The 15,682-nt window shown below is 46.2% G+C and overlaps 1 protein-coding gene across 7 annotated transcripts in view; it reads right to left on the reverse strand.

Annotated features, from left to right (window-relative positions):
* The window catches only part of RBFOX2 (RNA binding fox-1 homolog 2), a 2,020,637-nt gene that overhangs the window by 1,211,863 nt on the left and 793,092 nt on the right, over positions 1–15,682 (reverse strand). Inside the window, exon 1 of one of the 7 annotated variants that reach the window (XM_044075320.1) lies at positions 13,985–14,153. The exons of the other annotated variants lie outside the window; for them this stretch is intronic. Coding sequence (XP_043931255.1) covers positions 13,985–13,999 — 15 coding nt within the window. The 5' untranslated portion in view covers positions 14,000–14,153. Of the gene's footprint in view, positions 1–13,984; positions 14,154–15,682 lie in introns of those variants that run through there. 7 annotated transcript variants of the gene reach the window in all.

The raw sequence follows: 15,682 nt of genomic DNA on the forward strand, positions 1-15,682 counted from the left end.
TAAAGCAGCCAAGACTACTAAAACAGTGCCTGTTAAACCCCCTTCAACCAGGCCCTCCTCTAGTTCTCAAATTCTTACTCTGGCAGAAGATTTAATTTCATTAATTAGAGGATCTCAATCTCACCCAGACAGGGCCTCTCAGCCCCAGAGAAGAGACCTGGGGCAGAGCCCCTGAGCCAGTGTCATCTGATGATTCAGCCGATGAATCAGACATAACTGACCAGCCAGAGGCTCCTTTCTCTAATTTTGAAGACTCTGATGCTGAAGAATCCATTCCAGCTGCTTCCCCACCAGAAGAATTTTCCTTTGGGAAACCTTACATGCCATCGAGAGCAGTTCCAATGGCAGCAACAGGATTTTTCAGACTCCAGAAAAAGACTTAGGACTTTTCTGCACCTTCCACAACACAGGCCCTTAGCTATACCTCCTGTTCTCTCTGTGGTGGATGATGCTTTCAATGATGTCTGCTCGCCCAGATTCTTTACCTCCAGCCCCTGCCAAACCAGATAGATTTTACAGGGTGCCAGACACTCATCACCACCTTTACAAGGCCCTCTTGCAGACCCGAAACTATATCCCAGGGTCCCAAGGCAGTAGCGACCATAGCTAAAACCCTATTCCTTCTGAAAGGGAAGCAAGGTCATTAGACAGATGGGGCAAAAGGTCTACACTTCAGCTACTCTCTCAGCTAGAGCTTTAAACTGTCAGTTTCACATGATACAATACCAAGAGTTTATGCTTGATCAGTTAACTAAAAAGCTAACCACTGATGAATCTCTTGATAAGAAATATGTATTAGAAATGGTAAATAACATACAACAGGTTAGTAACCATTCCTTAAAATGTGGCTATGATGCACTGGAGGCTTCATTTAGATCAGCCATGACTGGCACAGTGATAAGAAGGCATGCATGGCTAAAGGAGCAAGCTTTACGGATCATGTTAAAGCAAAGTTACTAGATGCTCCTATGGATAAGACAAGTTTGTTTGGTACACCTGCCCAGCAGGTTATGAAGAAAATGGAAGAAAAGGCAAAATCCGTTCAAACGGTTAAAGATTTCTTGCAGGTTCAGCCCTCAAGGTTTAGCAGGAACTGGCCTGCCAAAAATTGGTCCTTTCCTGACTCCACAAGATCTCAGAGGGGCAGAAACAGACGTTCCAGAGGCAGAAACCAATCCAGAGGAGGTGCCTACAGAGGACGACAGTGGCAAGGTAACAACAGAGGCACAGACACAACCACTGCCACTACAACACAACCACAGTGACTTAATCCTAAATCCGCCTACCAGGGAACAAATAGCAGCTCCTCTAGGCGGAAAGTTAATTAGAAGTTATGTACTCACCATAACGTTCCATCTGAGTAGGTGTATTCATTTGTCTGCAACCTGTGGGTTATGGATCCGATATCGGATCCGAACCGGCATGGTTTTCCAGCTATGGATCCAAGCTCTCAGCTCCTCCCCTCACCCATAATGCCCTGCTCTACCCTCATGACCTCAGATCGAGTTTGCCAAAGCAACAATACCCTAAAAAGGGTAACAAGGAATATGCAGGAAACTGAAAGGCCAGGGGGATAGGAGGGCGGGATGGTTGCAGACAAATGAATACACCTACTCAGATGGAACGTTATGGTGAGTACATAACTTCTAAATCTGAAGTAGGATATTCATTTGTCTGCAACCTGTGGGACAGAGTCCCCAGCTACCTGAATCTTGGGCGGCCATCATGGAAGGATATTCCGGAGCACCGCAGAGCCAAAGGATGCTCTACCCCTAGATGCAAGATCCAACTTATAGTGGGAAATAAATGTATGAGATGAAGCCCACGTGGCTGCTGCACAATCATCTAGAGGAATCCTAGCCTTGAAGGCTGCCGAGGTAGATACTGACCGGGTTGAATGGGCATGAACACCCTCGGTGCGGCCTTCCTGACGCTTGATAAGCCAATAAAATGCACTGTGAAATCCAGCGGGACAGAGAAACTTTAGAAATTGGCTTGCCCAAATTGAATTTTGCAAAGGAAATAAACAGCTGGTCAGATTGCCTATGACCAGCTGTCCTGTTGAGATAAAATCTAAGTTGCCTGTGAACATCTAGTGAGTGTAGCTTATATTCACCTTTGTTTTCATACTTAGGGAAGAAAACAGGAGGTTAATGGATTGATTGATGTTTGCTTCAGAAGCGATTTTAGGAAGGAAGGACGGGTTGGTCCTGAGGGAGACACGGTCCGGATGAAATACCAAGTAAGGAGGTTTAGCTGATAAAGCTTGAAGTTCAGAAACTCTCTTGGCTGATGTAATGGCTACCAAAAGGCTGTCTTGTAGGACAAGAATTTGAGATCCACCGTAGCAGCGGGCTCGAAGGGGAGCGGTCAAGGCCTGTAGGACCAAAGAAAGGTCCCAAGGAGGAACTGCTTGTTTTATAGGGGGCCTGAGAAGGAAAGTACCTTTAAGAAATGTTTTACACAATTTGGCTGACATAAGAGGATTAGAATCTTGACCAATGTGATAGTGAGAAATTGCCGCCAGTTGAACTTTGACTGTGGAACTGCTGGCACCATCATTAAAGAGAGGTTAGAAAATCAAGCACTACAGGGAGAGGAACCGTGAAGGATTTAGGCCTTGCCGCTCCGCCCACACAGAGAAACGTTTCCATTTGCTTCGGTAAACCTTTCTAGTGGATGGTTTATGAGCCGCCACTAAAATAGCCTTTACCGGTGAAGAAATACCGAGTCCTTATCAAGAGTGGAACTGGAGCAGCCAAGCGGTCAGCTTCAGGTTGTCCAGGTTCGGAGGAGGAATGCAGGATGGATGGGATATCAGATCCGAATGGGATCTAGAATCCAAGGAGGATTCACCGAGTGAGACCTTAGGAAGGGAACCAGATCTGTCGAGGCCAGAATGGAGCAATGAGAATCATTCTGCAACCCACCGAGAGGCTTTCTGAAGAACTTGCAGCATCAGAGGCAAGGGTGGATAGGCATACAGAAGACCGGGTGGCCAAGCATGCACCAGAGCGTCTCTTGGGGTACCTCCGGAGGAGGTATTAGAGCGAAAAACTGTCGCACTTGGTGTTTGAGGGAGAAGCAAAAGATCGCATGAAGGGTTCCCCACCGTGCGAATATGCGTTCGCTACTTGACAATTGAGAGACCACTCGTAAGGGGTCAGAATGGTGCGACTGAGCTTGTCCGCTAGGATGTTGGACCGACCGGAATGTGCGTTGCTATGAGAAAGCGATTGGTGGAGATTGCCCATTCCCAAACTCTCATGGCCTCTCGACAAAGAGGGTAAGACCTTGTTCCCCTTGCTTGTTGATGTACCAGACAACAGACATATTGTCCGATTGAATCGCAATTGTTCCCAAGGGAAGAAAGTCCTGAAGTGCTAGCAATGCTAAGAGCACTGCTCTCATCTCTAGAACATTGATATGCAGTAAGGTCTCTGAATCGCTCCACGTGCCTTGGACTGTCCGCCCATAAAGTGCCCCCACCCGAGGCGGGAGGCGTCCGTGGTCACCGTGGCGAGAGGGGAGAAGCACAAAATGGGCGACCCTCGTGGAGATCCGGGGAGTGGAGCCACCACAAGAGGGACCGCTTGCAAGCCTTGCTGATCGCCCACTGTACTAAGAGCGTCCACTGTAGAATGTGCATATTGAGCCTGGCAAGAGGAAGAAGTGCTATAGCCGAAGCCATGGACCCTAGAGCCCTCAGGACCAACTCCGCTGGAACAGAACTTGAATGGAGAATGGCCCGCACCTGGAGCTGCAGATTTAGAACTCTGTCCGCAGTGAGGAAGGCTCGTAAACTCCTTGTGTCTAGTCTGGCCCCTATGAAATCTAAGAGCTGTGTGGGCGCCAGGTTGGACTTTTTGTATTTATTGTGATGCCCAGAAATGGAGCAAGATGGAGAAAGGAGTCTCGCCAAGAGAAGTAGATGCCTTGTTGGGGCGGTAAGGAGCCAGTCGTCCAGGTAGGGAAAGACCTGCACCCCCTGAAGCCTCAGGTGGGCCGCTACCACTGCTAGTACTTTGGTAAACACCCTGGGGCTGTGGTGAGACCAAAGGGAAGGACCCGAACTGGTAGTGACTGGCTCCCAGCCGAAGCGGAGAAACCTCCTGGAGCGCCTGTCCATCAGGATGTGGTAGTACGTCCTTGAGATCTATCGAGCACATCCAGTGATTTTCTCCCAGAAGGTGGAGAATAGATTGCAGAGTGACCATTCGGAATTTTTCTTTGGGGACTGCCAGATTCAAGAGAGAGAGGTCTAGGATTGGTCTTAGTTCCCCGTCTTTTTTGGCACTAAAAAGAATCTGGAGTAGAACCCTGATCCGATCTGGGGGAACGGGCTGGATGGCTCTTTTCTTTAGCAGATGGCCAATTTCTGCCAAAGCGGCCTCCCGCTGACCGGGTGGGACGTCTGGGAGGGACTTCAACTTTGGAAGGTGAAGGAAAGGAATGCGATATCCCCTGGATATGATTTGGAGAACCCAGCGGTCCGATGTTATGGACTCCCATGCCGCTAGGTGCCCCGAACGTCCCCGACTGCCTCCAGAGTAGAGCAGTCGGGCAACCCTCAGGGTTGCTGCGGGCCGTTCAGAGAAAGGTTCCCTGGACCCAACGTTCTGGGAGCCCCTCTGCCTCTAGGGCGGCGTCCTCCCTGTCCTCCTCTGCCACGGAAGGACTGGTTGTCCGGAGCAGGCTGGGACTGCTGCGACTTGCCGAACCACATCTTCTTCTGACCCTTTTGGTTCCTAGAATAGGGCCTCTGGGGTGCAGAGAAGCGGATTCCGACGGCAGACAGCGTCTTCCGTCCTTCTCGCCTGGGTCAACGCCTCGAACGGTCTTGCCAAACAGAGCAGAACCATCAAAGGCGTCGCAACGACGCCTTGAAGGGCTCAGAAAATCGCAGTGACGGAGCCAGGCCTGACGCTAGTGACCAGTCCTGTCCCCGCAGCTCTAGCGGCGCCCTCCGTAGCATGGGAGAGTAGCCGCATAGAAGTATTTGTGACTGACCTAAGAGTGGCCATTTTGGTGGAGTGCAGAACTCTGTCCTCCTCCGAAATGGACTCAGGGGATGCAGCGTATTCTTAATAAGGTCTCGCTGCATCCGAATAACATGTGCCAAATAGTTCAGCCCTTACCGAGAAGGTCGCCGAACTGAACATCCGCTTCCCCAAGCGGTCCATCATCCGAGACTCCTTGCTCGGTGGGTGGACTGAGGACTCTCCTGAGCCAGTTCCCTCTTGTGGCGCCGCCATCAACATGGCATCTACAGGAGGCCCCTTACTCCAATGGGTCCTGTCGGAGGGCGGACTAAGGATCCTATCAGGTCTTTTGGGAATTGGCTCCACGGTGTCCGGTTCCTTCCACGCCCTGGTGGTAATAAGGTCCACCAGGGGGTCGGCAGGGGGGGACACCCAAGAGGTAGACGGGCCCGTTTCAATGCCTCCAAGAACACGGACTCGTCCGAGGAAGACTTGGGGCAGACCACCCCCTAATACGGAGCATTTCCATGATGTCTCCAAGGAGACAACCTCGGGGTGACCGTGGGGAGCCTTCCTTCCTCCAAGTCCGTGTCTTCAGTGAGAGACTCGGGGAGTCAATGTGCCTCCTTTGCACGTATGCTTGCGAGGGCCTCCTCTGGGGGCTGTCAGAGGAGTCCTCGCAAGCAGCAATTTGCTCCATGGGAGCAACTTGGGGCACAGAAACGGGCTGTCCCAGGGGCCGGATGGTGGAAGCCTGGCCCAGTGCAGAGGGAGCGCTGACGGAGCCGAAGCAAGTGCCGGGGTCCGGAGACCCTCAACAGAGCCCTCTCCACTACATCAAAAGCCGAAGGGGAGCCGACCTCGACCAAAGGATCCGACAATCGGCTCCCTCGGATCCGAAGAGTGGATCGAGCCGGGCGCGGCACTCGGATCCGGGGACAGTGCGCTCCGACACAGACTGCGCCGAAGGAGCACTGATCCCCGGATCCGGCTCGGATCCAGGCTCCGAGAGATCGGGTCCGACGCACTCGAGGGCAGGGTCGGATCCGGCACCAAGTACTATCGGCTCCGACCTCCCCGCCCGGCTGCTCGGCTCAGTTGCTCGAACCCGGATAGCGGGTCGGAGAAGGAGCAATAGGCTTAAAAGGGTGTTGAGCTCCCCGAGGGGAGGCAAGAGCACTCCCATCTGCATCTGGGCCTGGATGAACCTTCTCATCATCCGGTCCAGATCAGCATCAGAAAGGCTATGGGTAGATCTCGACGAGGCTACCGAGGTAGGCCTGGAATGCCTCCTCGATAGCCTCGACGGAGATCGGGTCTCCTCCTCCTCAGGACCCGGTGAGAAGCACACAGGGGACCGGAGCCGAAGGAGGAGACCGAGACCGAGCCGGGAGAAGCCCTTGGCTGGCGGGGCAAACAGAGGTCTCGGCCCGCCAGGTGCTTCTCCCTCCGGTCCTTTTTAGCTGCATCCCTCTCCTCTCCAGAAGCGGGAGTTTGAGTCCCAGGAGCAGGAGGGGGTGCCACAGGGGGAACAACTGCAGCCGCAGGAGTCCCCGAAGGAGCGGAGGTCGGAGCCGAGTCCGGCGGTAAAAGACCCGCCAAGACCAGCTTGGACCTCCGCTCCCTCAGTGCCCTGGGGTTGAACCCTGCACAAATGGAACAACCAGATGTGAGGTGTTCAACCCCAAGACACTTAACACACCGAGTGTGGCCATCAGCCGGTGAGAGCTTATGGCCACACTCGGAGCATTTTGAAAATATAGACTTAGGCTGTTCAGCCATAATCTATAAAACCTAAAGTTACAGAAAAGTAACTTAAACAACAAAAAGAAAGCACACAGGCCTACACACACACTCTACGCACAGCGAGGGGAGGGAATAAAAATTATTACTGTAACTTAAAATAAACTTAAAACAGTCTATATTAACGGGAAACCTACTACTTTCACACAAATTTAGTTAAAGAAACAAAAAATTCTCTGTTTTTAAACAAGAAAATAGTCCACTTAGCTGAGAGCTATGTATCCACATCCAGTTACCAGCGCGGCAAACAAGATCTGAGGTCATGAGGGTAGAGCAGGGCATTATGGGTGAGGGGAGGAGCTGAGAGCTTGGATCCATAGCTGGAAAACCATGCCGGTTCGGATCCGATATCGGATCCATAACCCACAGGTTGCAGACAAATGAATATCCTACTTCAGATCCTTATTTTCAAAAAACTGGCACTATATAACAAAAGACAAGTGGATTTTACAAACCATAGATCAAGGATACCGGTTCCACTTCCACACCTTACCAATCAAAAGAGGAATGCCAAATCTACCTCCAAATCAAAAAACAGAGGCTCTACAACAGATAATGCAGTTAGCAAACATGAGAGCTGTGGAAAAAGTGCCAACTGCAGAGCAAGGAAAGGGGTTCTACTCAAGACTATTCCTAGTTCCAAGAAAGGAAAAAAGTTGGAGACCAATTCTCGACCTGTCCGCCTTAAATACATACATCATTGTCCCAAAATTCAAAATGCTGACCCTACAGCAACTTCTTCCCATGCTGGGCAAGGAGTGTTGGCTGGTAACTCTAGATCTCAAGGAGGCATACCTGCACGTCCCCATTCGACCAATCTGCAGAAGATACCTCAGATTTCTTGCAGGATCAGAGCACTATCAATTCTCAGCATTGCCCTTTGGCTTATCTACTGCGCACAGAGTATTCACAAAATGCCTGGCATCAGTAATTGCCCATTGCAGACTACAGGGAATACAAATTTACCCATACCTGGACGACTGCCTGCTACAAGGGGACAACAAAAGCAAGCTGACAACAGATTTACAAAGGGTCATCTACTTGCTACAAGCACTGGGATACACAGTCAATCTACAAAAGTCAAGGCTGATACCATCCCAAACAAGGACATTATTGTGCGCGGAATTGGACACAGTAAAACAAATGGCATTCCTAACTGCAGAAAAACAAAAAGAACTCCCTCTTTACTTCTTGGCACTAACAAAGCTGAACAAGTTAACCGCAAGAAAAGTACTGCAGGCCTTGGGCTTCATGGCATCATGCATAATCCTGGTCCCACTTGCCAGACTACATATGAGAAAACTACAGTGGTACCTAAAGAATTTATGGTCCCAACACAGTCACAGTCTAGAAACAGAAATCCCACTAATTCCATGCTTAAAACAGGAGTTCCTATGGTGGGCTCAGGCATGCCAGACAAACCCAGGCCTACCCTTTCGCAGATGTCAAGCAAGCCAGACCATCACAACAGACGCTTCAGACCTAGGATGGGGCCCACATGCTGGACAAATGCGCAAGGATTGTGGACACAGGATCAACTTCACCTGCACATCAACCTAAAAGAAATGCTGGCAGTAAAACTGGCAATCCAAAGGTTCAGACCATTTCTCAAAGAGGGCCAGTTGATGATAAGGACAGACAACACCACAGTCATGTGGTACATCAACAAGCAGGGAGGCACTCATTCATACCCCTATGCAGAATGACTTTGGAGCTGTGGAACCTGGCACTCAGCTACAACATCCAGTTACAGGCAATGTTTGTACCGGGAAAAGAAAATATTCTAGCAGACATATTAAGCAGAACCACATCGGATGCCCACGAATGGAAACTGCACCGGACATTTTCAAGACCATCTCAAAGAAATGGGGAATGCCTCAGATAGACCTATTTGCATCACCTCTCAATCACCAGCTCAAAAAATTCTGCACAAGGACATTACACCCACTGGCATGGAAAGTGGATTCGCTCTCCTTCAGCTGGAAAGGCCTGACAGCATATGCATTCCCACCTCTTCCCTTGATACACAAAGTATTACTAAAAATCAAGGAAGAACGTCCAAGGATAATCCTGATAGCTCCAAACTGGCCAAGACAACACTGGTACCCACTGCTGAGGAGCATGTCTCAGAACAATATGTGGCCAATACCCCTGATGCCTTTGATGCTAACTCAGAACAACTACAGCATCATACATCCAAACCTAAAAACGTTGCAACTGACTGCATGGAACATCACATAGCAACAAATAACCCAGAACTTTCTCAAAGAGTTAAAGACATTATTCTTGAAGCACGCAGACCTTCAACAAGAAGGAACTATGCTGGAAAATGGAAAAGGTTTGTCATTTGGAGTACTGAAAGAGGAAAAGATGTGTCAAACATAGATATGCCTAACATTCTAGAGTATCTGGCCGAACTTCTTCATTCAGGCTTGTCCTACTCCATCAAGATACATGCATCAGCTATTTCAGCAGAATACAGCTTTGATCCACCTGTTTTTCACCCTTTGCTCAGGCAGTTCCTCAGAGGAATCAAGAATGTAAAACCTCCAAGGAAACCACCTTTGCCAGCTTGGGACTTAAACTTTGTGCTAGAAAAGTTGACACTATCACCCTTTGAACCAGCAGCAACAGCAGACCTACAACACCTGTCATGGAAAACTGCTTTCCTACTGGCAATTACTTCAGCAAGGAGGGTTTCAGAGCTACAGGCCTTAATGGCAGTGCAACCCTTCCTAATCTTCCACCAAGATAGAGTGTCCATGAGGACTAATCCTACATTTATGCCTAAGGTGGTATCCAGAGTGTCTTTAAACCAGGCAATCCACCTACCTACCTTCTTTCCCAACCCACAAAACAGAGGGAAAGAATACTGCATACCTTAGATGTACATAGACAGCTACGCTACTACTTGGACAGAACAAAAAATAGCAGAAAGACTGACCAACTTTTTGTAGCCTATGCAACAGGAAGGGAAGGAAAAGCTATTTCCAAACAGACAATCTCCAAATGGATAGGAAATTGCATACGATTCTGTTACTCCTTCCATGGAAAACCAATTCCACAGAACATAAGACCTCATTCTACAAGGGCAACAGCCACTTCCACAGCCTTCTTACGAGGAGTGGCAACCAAAGACATTATTGAGGCGGCTACTTGGACCTCCGTGCATACATTTGCCAAGCATTATAACTTACCTCTATATTCCAGATCCCGAGCAGGGTTTGCCACTGCTGTACTGCAAGGGATCCTAAACACACCATAATCTAGTTTTATCCTCCTCCCGTAGTTGGCTATGGTATTCTACCCAGTTGTTATGACTGCAGATGCATCCATGAAGGACATAGTACAGTTTTGTACCTACCATAAATGTAGATGTCCGAACTGGATAGCATCTGCAGTCAGGATTACCCTCCCTCCTTCCCTCTGTGGTACTCCTAGGTATTTTACCCTCCTAATAGCTAGCTGGTGGGGGGGGAGTCTTTTATGGTGTATTTGTTTGTATATATGTACATACATGCTTATTTTGTGTTTACCTCTATCTTTTTGGAAACATTGGCATCTATCCAAATTTTAACCTCCAAGAGGGCTACTGGCATCTGGGGCAAGAAACACTGAGGAAAATGGCGTCGGCTGATGCCTTTATACCCGAAGACCAACAGAGATGACGTCGGGTGAAGTGCGACATCAGCCGAAGCCGGACCCGGACTTTGGAATCCGGCCGACTGAAGGGCTGCCTGACGACAGGACAACCCAGTTGTTATGACTGCAGATGCTATCCAGTTCGGACATCTACATTTATGGTAGGTACAAAACTGTACTTTCTGCATGTTTGCTTAGCACCCACTCAGATTTTGTCCTGAATTCTCGACAGTAATCTCTTGCAATATCTAGTACCCATCAGTCTTATCTTAATTTTTGCTTACTCCAAGCAGTCTCTCCCCCCATTATTTTTTTTTTGGGGGGGCAGGGATTGAGCTGAGAAGGGCGGTTTAGGTCTGGGTGGTCCTTGTCTCCCTTTATCTTGTTATTCCTTTTAGCAGTTTAGCCTTAATATAAAAGGGTCATGGTTTATTAGAGTGGTTCCTATTAAACCAGTAAACAGGAGGGCAGGTCATATGGACAGTGTCCTTTAGTTTACATTTCTCCTATGCATTCATTACCTTGTATGCTTGTGGTCCAGAAAAGCAATTTTCTGTTAAGTGGAGCTGCATATGCAGCATGACTGGAATACTTAATGCCAGATCTACCTAACTGAATGGAAGTCTGGATGAGTTGGTCTAATGCAATTCTGCAGTTCTTGGTCAAATTAAACTTCATCTGTTTTAGAATACACAGCTGGAACTTCAAGATATGGGCCTGACAAAGTAAGGGCTCTAAAAATGATCAAGCCGTCTGAAGTACAAGTTTTGGTTTAACCTACCCCATTATTACATATTTTCCCAGAAGTCTGTTCTTTTTCATTACTTCTAAAAAGCACATCCAAGTCTGCCACTGGATTCTTGAACAGGAATGAATTGTGCCCTTGAATTCTATAAAGTCTCTGGCTTTTTGGGAGCTGGAGGCTATGAATCTATATCCTGGAAATTGGCCTCAAACAAATCTACAAGTTCTCCCTGTACAATGGGGACTGCCATAAGCTTGGGGAAGGTCATAGCCTTGTAACTCCACAACCCTCTTCTGGACATCAGAAACATTAGCAACCCATAATTAAGTGTTCCCTCATAAGGGTAAAAGTCATCAGAAGTAAGGTCATGTGGCAGGACTCCAGAGCTAGTGCCCCCCTTACTGGTACTGCAACCCAGAAAACAGGAAAACGGGTCTATCTAGGTCAACATTCTTCTCCTGGGTGACTTGGTTTTACAGCACCTTTAACAAAGTTAGGCAAGGAGACCCTGCTACACTTTCAAAGGAGTTTACCCAACAAAGGTCTGGCATGCCAAGCACTTCAAAAATGTTAAAAACCCTTGTGGTACAAAGGACAAATCTGGACCTATTTTTGCTTAGGCTAGCAAGGTTTTTGGCAGCAACTTTGGTTCAGATTTAAAATACTTTGATAGACCAACAAATCAGAGTGATCAGGCATGCATTTATTTACAATTAGCAGAAGTAAGCCCTCTTCCCCCTACTTTATAAGAACAGCTCTTTATAGGCAGCACATAACAGTTGCCACTGAAGAGGTCTGTACTGTGCACAGTCCAGATGTGCCAAAGTCATATGACATGACTGCTTCCAAAGGGGCGTCTCTTCAGGGTAGAAGGCTCAGATACCAGGGCCTGAAAAAACTGCTACCTCATTACCAAGATCCTCAGACTGAAGGTCCTGTGGCACTCCCAACTCTTCACACCTGGAACGAGGCTTTCAATGAAGGATGCTGAATGACCATTAGACACCAAAGCACAGCAGATTAACACTACTACCTTTTTCACTACTGAGGTACAAAAGCACAATGTCCCTCCTGCTTTGTGCCTAAAGTCTTTGCAGATGTTGCACAGACAGGCATGGCCAAAGGCTAAACTATTTGGTTGTAAGCAGATGTAAAAAATGGATTTTTAAATCAAAAACTACCAACAACCCCTACAATTATAAGTTCTCTACTCAAAAAGAAAAAAGAAATACACTAGGGGGTACCTATCGGTTCTCTATCACTTGTCCCTTGGCTAGACAAACAAATCAAATGACTGCATTGCCCCTCACAGCATGAAAGAACTCAATGTGGTCAATATGTCTCCCATAATGTCCAAGGGTTGGGGCATGTAAGTCATGTCAGCAGAGGAAGAAAGGAGATGAGATCAAATACCTTAACGGCATTAGACTTCTTTGCTTTTAACAAATTTTTCTATCAATAATGCAGAGTTGGCTTGTTGGCCCAAGATAGCTGAAGAAAGGTACGTCATTTTGCATTCTTAAGCCTCTCTGCTGAGAAATGGATCCCCTACATAAGAAAATCTCCCTCAACACCTCAATAAAGGGAAATGTGTGTGAGAGAATCTTGACAAATCTGATTAATAATAAACCTTCTATTTACATCAGATTTAAATTAGCGAAGATAATGGCTCCTGTGGCTAGCACTGAAAAAGGAAAGTGAAACAAATGGAGCACAGAAAGCAAATCCAAGGAGAAAGATCATCCCAGTCAGAAAATACCAAGATCGTTACTGCTTACTTTATATAAGCAGAAATAATTAAATTACACAAAACTTTTAATTACAGAAGCCATAGCTGGTTACAGGCAGATTAAATTCCAATGCCTTCCTATGCATCTCTAAATATGGCTAAACCTGGGGATGCCATATTTTTGGGAGAGACATGGTGGGGAAAATGCAAAAATCTTCTATTTTATACCACTCAGCAAGGTCTGCTGGTTACCCAGCAGTCATTACAACCTCTAAGCCCCTTATTTGTTCTTATGAAAAATGAAATTCTGTCAATGGAGTATTTACATGTTTCTTCACACAGTCCAACTAAAGCCCCTGGGAAGGCATGCAGTGGGTTTTCAATAGCAGGCTAGCTATGATTTCTACTAAAGTGCACATCCCTGCTCCCTTTACATGTGGTGATAATGCTCATTTCTTTCCTCCACTGGCCATCCTTTCAGAAAAAGCACATCTGCCTAAAATGGTCACCAGTGATGTGGGCAGATGCCCTGCGCAGGTCACTACAATGGTTCAGAACCACTTACTGCTCTTGAGAGATGTTATTAGGCAGGAATGTTTCATAAACATCTCAGAAAACACAGTAAAAATTATGAATGTTAAAACTACAGCACAAAAACACGCTATGCTTTCATTTACTAGGATGTGGTTTCATCATGGTGTACGAATATGATCCGACTTAAAAACTAACTATGTCTGAGTTTCAGGCTTCACTGGTTAAAATGGCACACATGCTCAATAAGAATATCTCCTACCAAGCAGCTTAACAGGAAGGGAGAGAGACATTTGCCCAAGTTAGAGGAAAGCTTCTGTAGTATTACTTCCTTCAGCAAAAGGCAAGGATTGTTTAACTGCTCAGTGGCACATTAACCAAACAAAAACTAAAGCTTGATTTCAGAGATGTACATTTCATGAAAGCTGTACTAAACAGTTTTGAGAAATTATCCAAAAAGTATTTGCTTTGAAAGCAACTGAGTGCCTTTCAAAAAGAAGCCCAGTTTTCCACTCCTTATATGTGCACAATGTAAACACATGGTCTACTCACCCAAAGGTACATCATCTCAGGTTTCAAAACTGTGTGCTCCTGAAGGACTTTTGAGAAATGCAGTAAACAGCAATCCTACAGCACGATTCCTTAAAACTTCCGATTAAGATCCCAGTTTTCCATACTTTCCTGTTGAATGCTGCTTTTCACATTTTCTTTCTCTCGCTTAATCATCCACCCTTTATCTCTCTCTGGGAGTTCCCTACATTATGTCTCTGTTAGCATTTAAGCACTCCCCCTGCCTCCAGGGAACTTCTCTTAGCTGTCACTCTACTTCCAATAACAATCACAGGCTTTTGAGATTCCTTTGAAAGGCAGGGTTGGGTGTAGTTCTCAAAAATGTCTACCTTAGTAGGGCTTTTTTTACGCACAGGAGAATAAATTATAACATCAACTTCTAAGGTCAACGTGTTAAACAGTCACTGTTTATAAGCACTTTATCAGCTGCTCCATGGTGTTTGACATTAAGCAGGCTGCACCGACTGCATTTTGAACACAAGTTTATAAACACATTTAGTACCACTTAACTTTTCATTCTGACAACTGGATTTTCTGGAAGGGCAACCATCAAATCAAGCTAGGATTTCACTGTAGGTCAGTACCATTAGAATCATGATGCATACTTCCTCTACGGAGGACTATTCTTCACATGTGGCAGTGAGTGAGGATATGTGAAAGAAATATATGATGCAGCACACTACTAAATCCCAGTTTCAACCACAGTACTGAACTGCTTTCCAAGAAAAGATACTGTACATTCTACATGCGCTAAACTGTAAATCAATGCTGCGATACAGGACAGCTAAAAATCAAGCTACTCAATTTACTTAAACCTCTACAAAGTAATGGTACAATCCTATAGTATTATGAAAAAGACACCCTGAGAGAGACCAGGATACTTGGTTTTAAAGCAGGAGTCCTTGAAAAAACATCACACCAACATTCATAGAATTCATAGCAAGTAAAAACAAGGAAAAATCAAAAGAAATAAACACTCCCGATTGACACAAATGCAGTCAACACATTCTTTTAAGATTATTGGGTAGTACACAAATCATTTAAACACTAATATTATCCAGTCAGCGCACTGCAATATTACTATCATCATCAGATGAAGGCACAGCCGAAAGCGCTCATCCTATTTGTTTGTGAGGATTTACATCCTGTTTGAAGGATTTTATTTGTTCTTTATTAAACTGTGCTGGTTTTATTTTGATTTTATTTGCTGAACACGCATTCTATTCTCTCTTCGTGATGATACTGTAGGTGCTTGTGTTTAATCTTCAGTCATTGTTTTAACACTGCAGTCTTCAGTGGTTAGTGTTTTTTTGTTTGTATGTTATCTAGTCAGGACGCCCAAAAGAACCAATGCAAATTCACACCCTTATTTCTTACTCTCTTTTTTAATCATTTTACCTTAATTTTGTTTCATAACAAAGGACTACCCCAGAAGTACCTACCCCTCTGCATGGGCAAATTCTTGCAAAAATACAGAACACAACTGATTACATACAAGATTAGCAACAGCTGCATATGCTAAAATATGCAAGTAACTTCAGGTAGACTACACCAGTGCAATAAGTATATAATAAAAAGTACAGTTGTGTACACTTACCATAAATGTAGATGTTAAGAGTGTACTCACTGTTGCAGTCATCACACTTGGGTTATCTGCCTCCAGGTAACCCTCAGTCAGCC

Source organism: Protopterus annectens, chromosome 1.part1 (assembly GCF_019279795.1).
Source record: "Protopterus annectens isolate FY-2018-M chromosome 1.part1, PAN1.0, whole genome shotgun sequence".
Classification (NCBI taxonomy): domain Eukaryota; kingdom Metazoa; phylum Chordata; order Ceratodontiformes; family Protopteridae; genus Protopterus; species Protopterus annectens.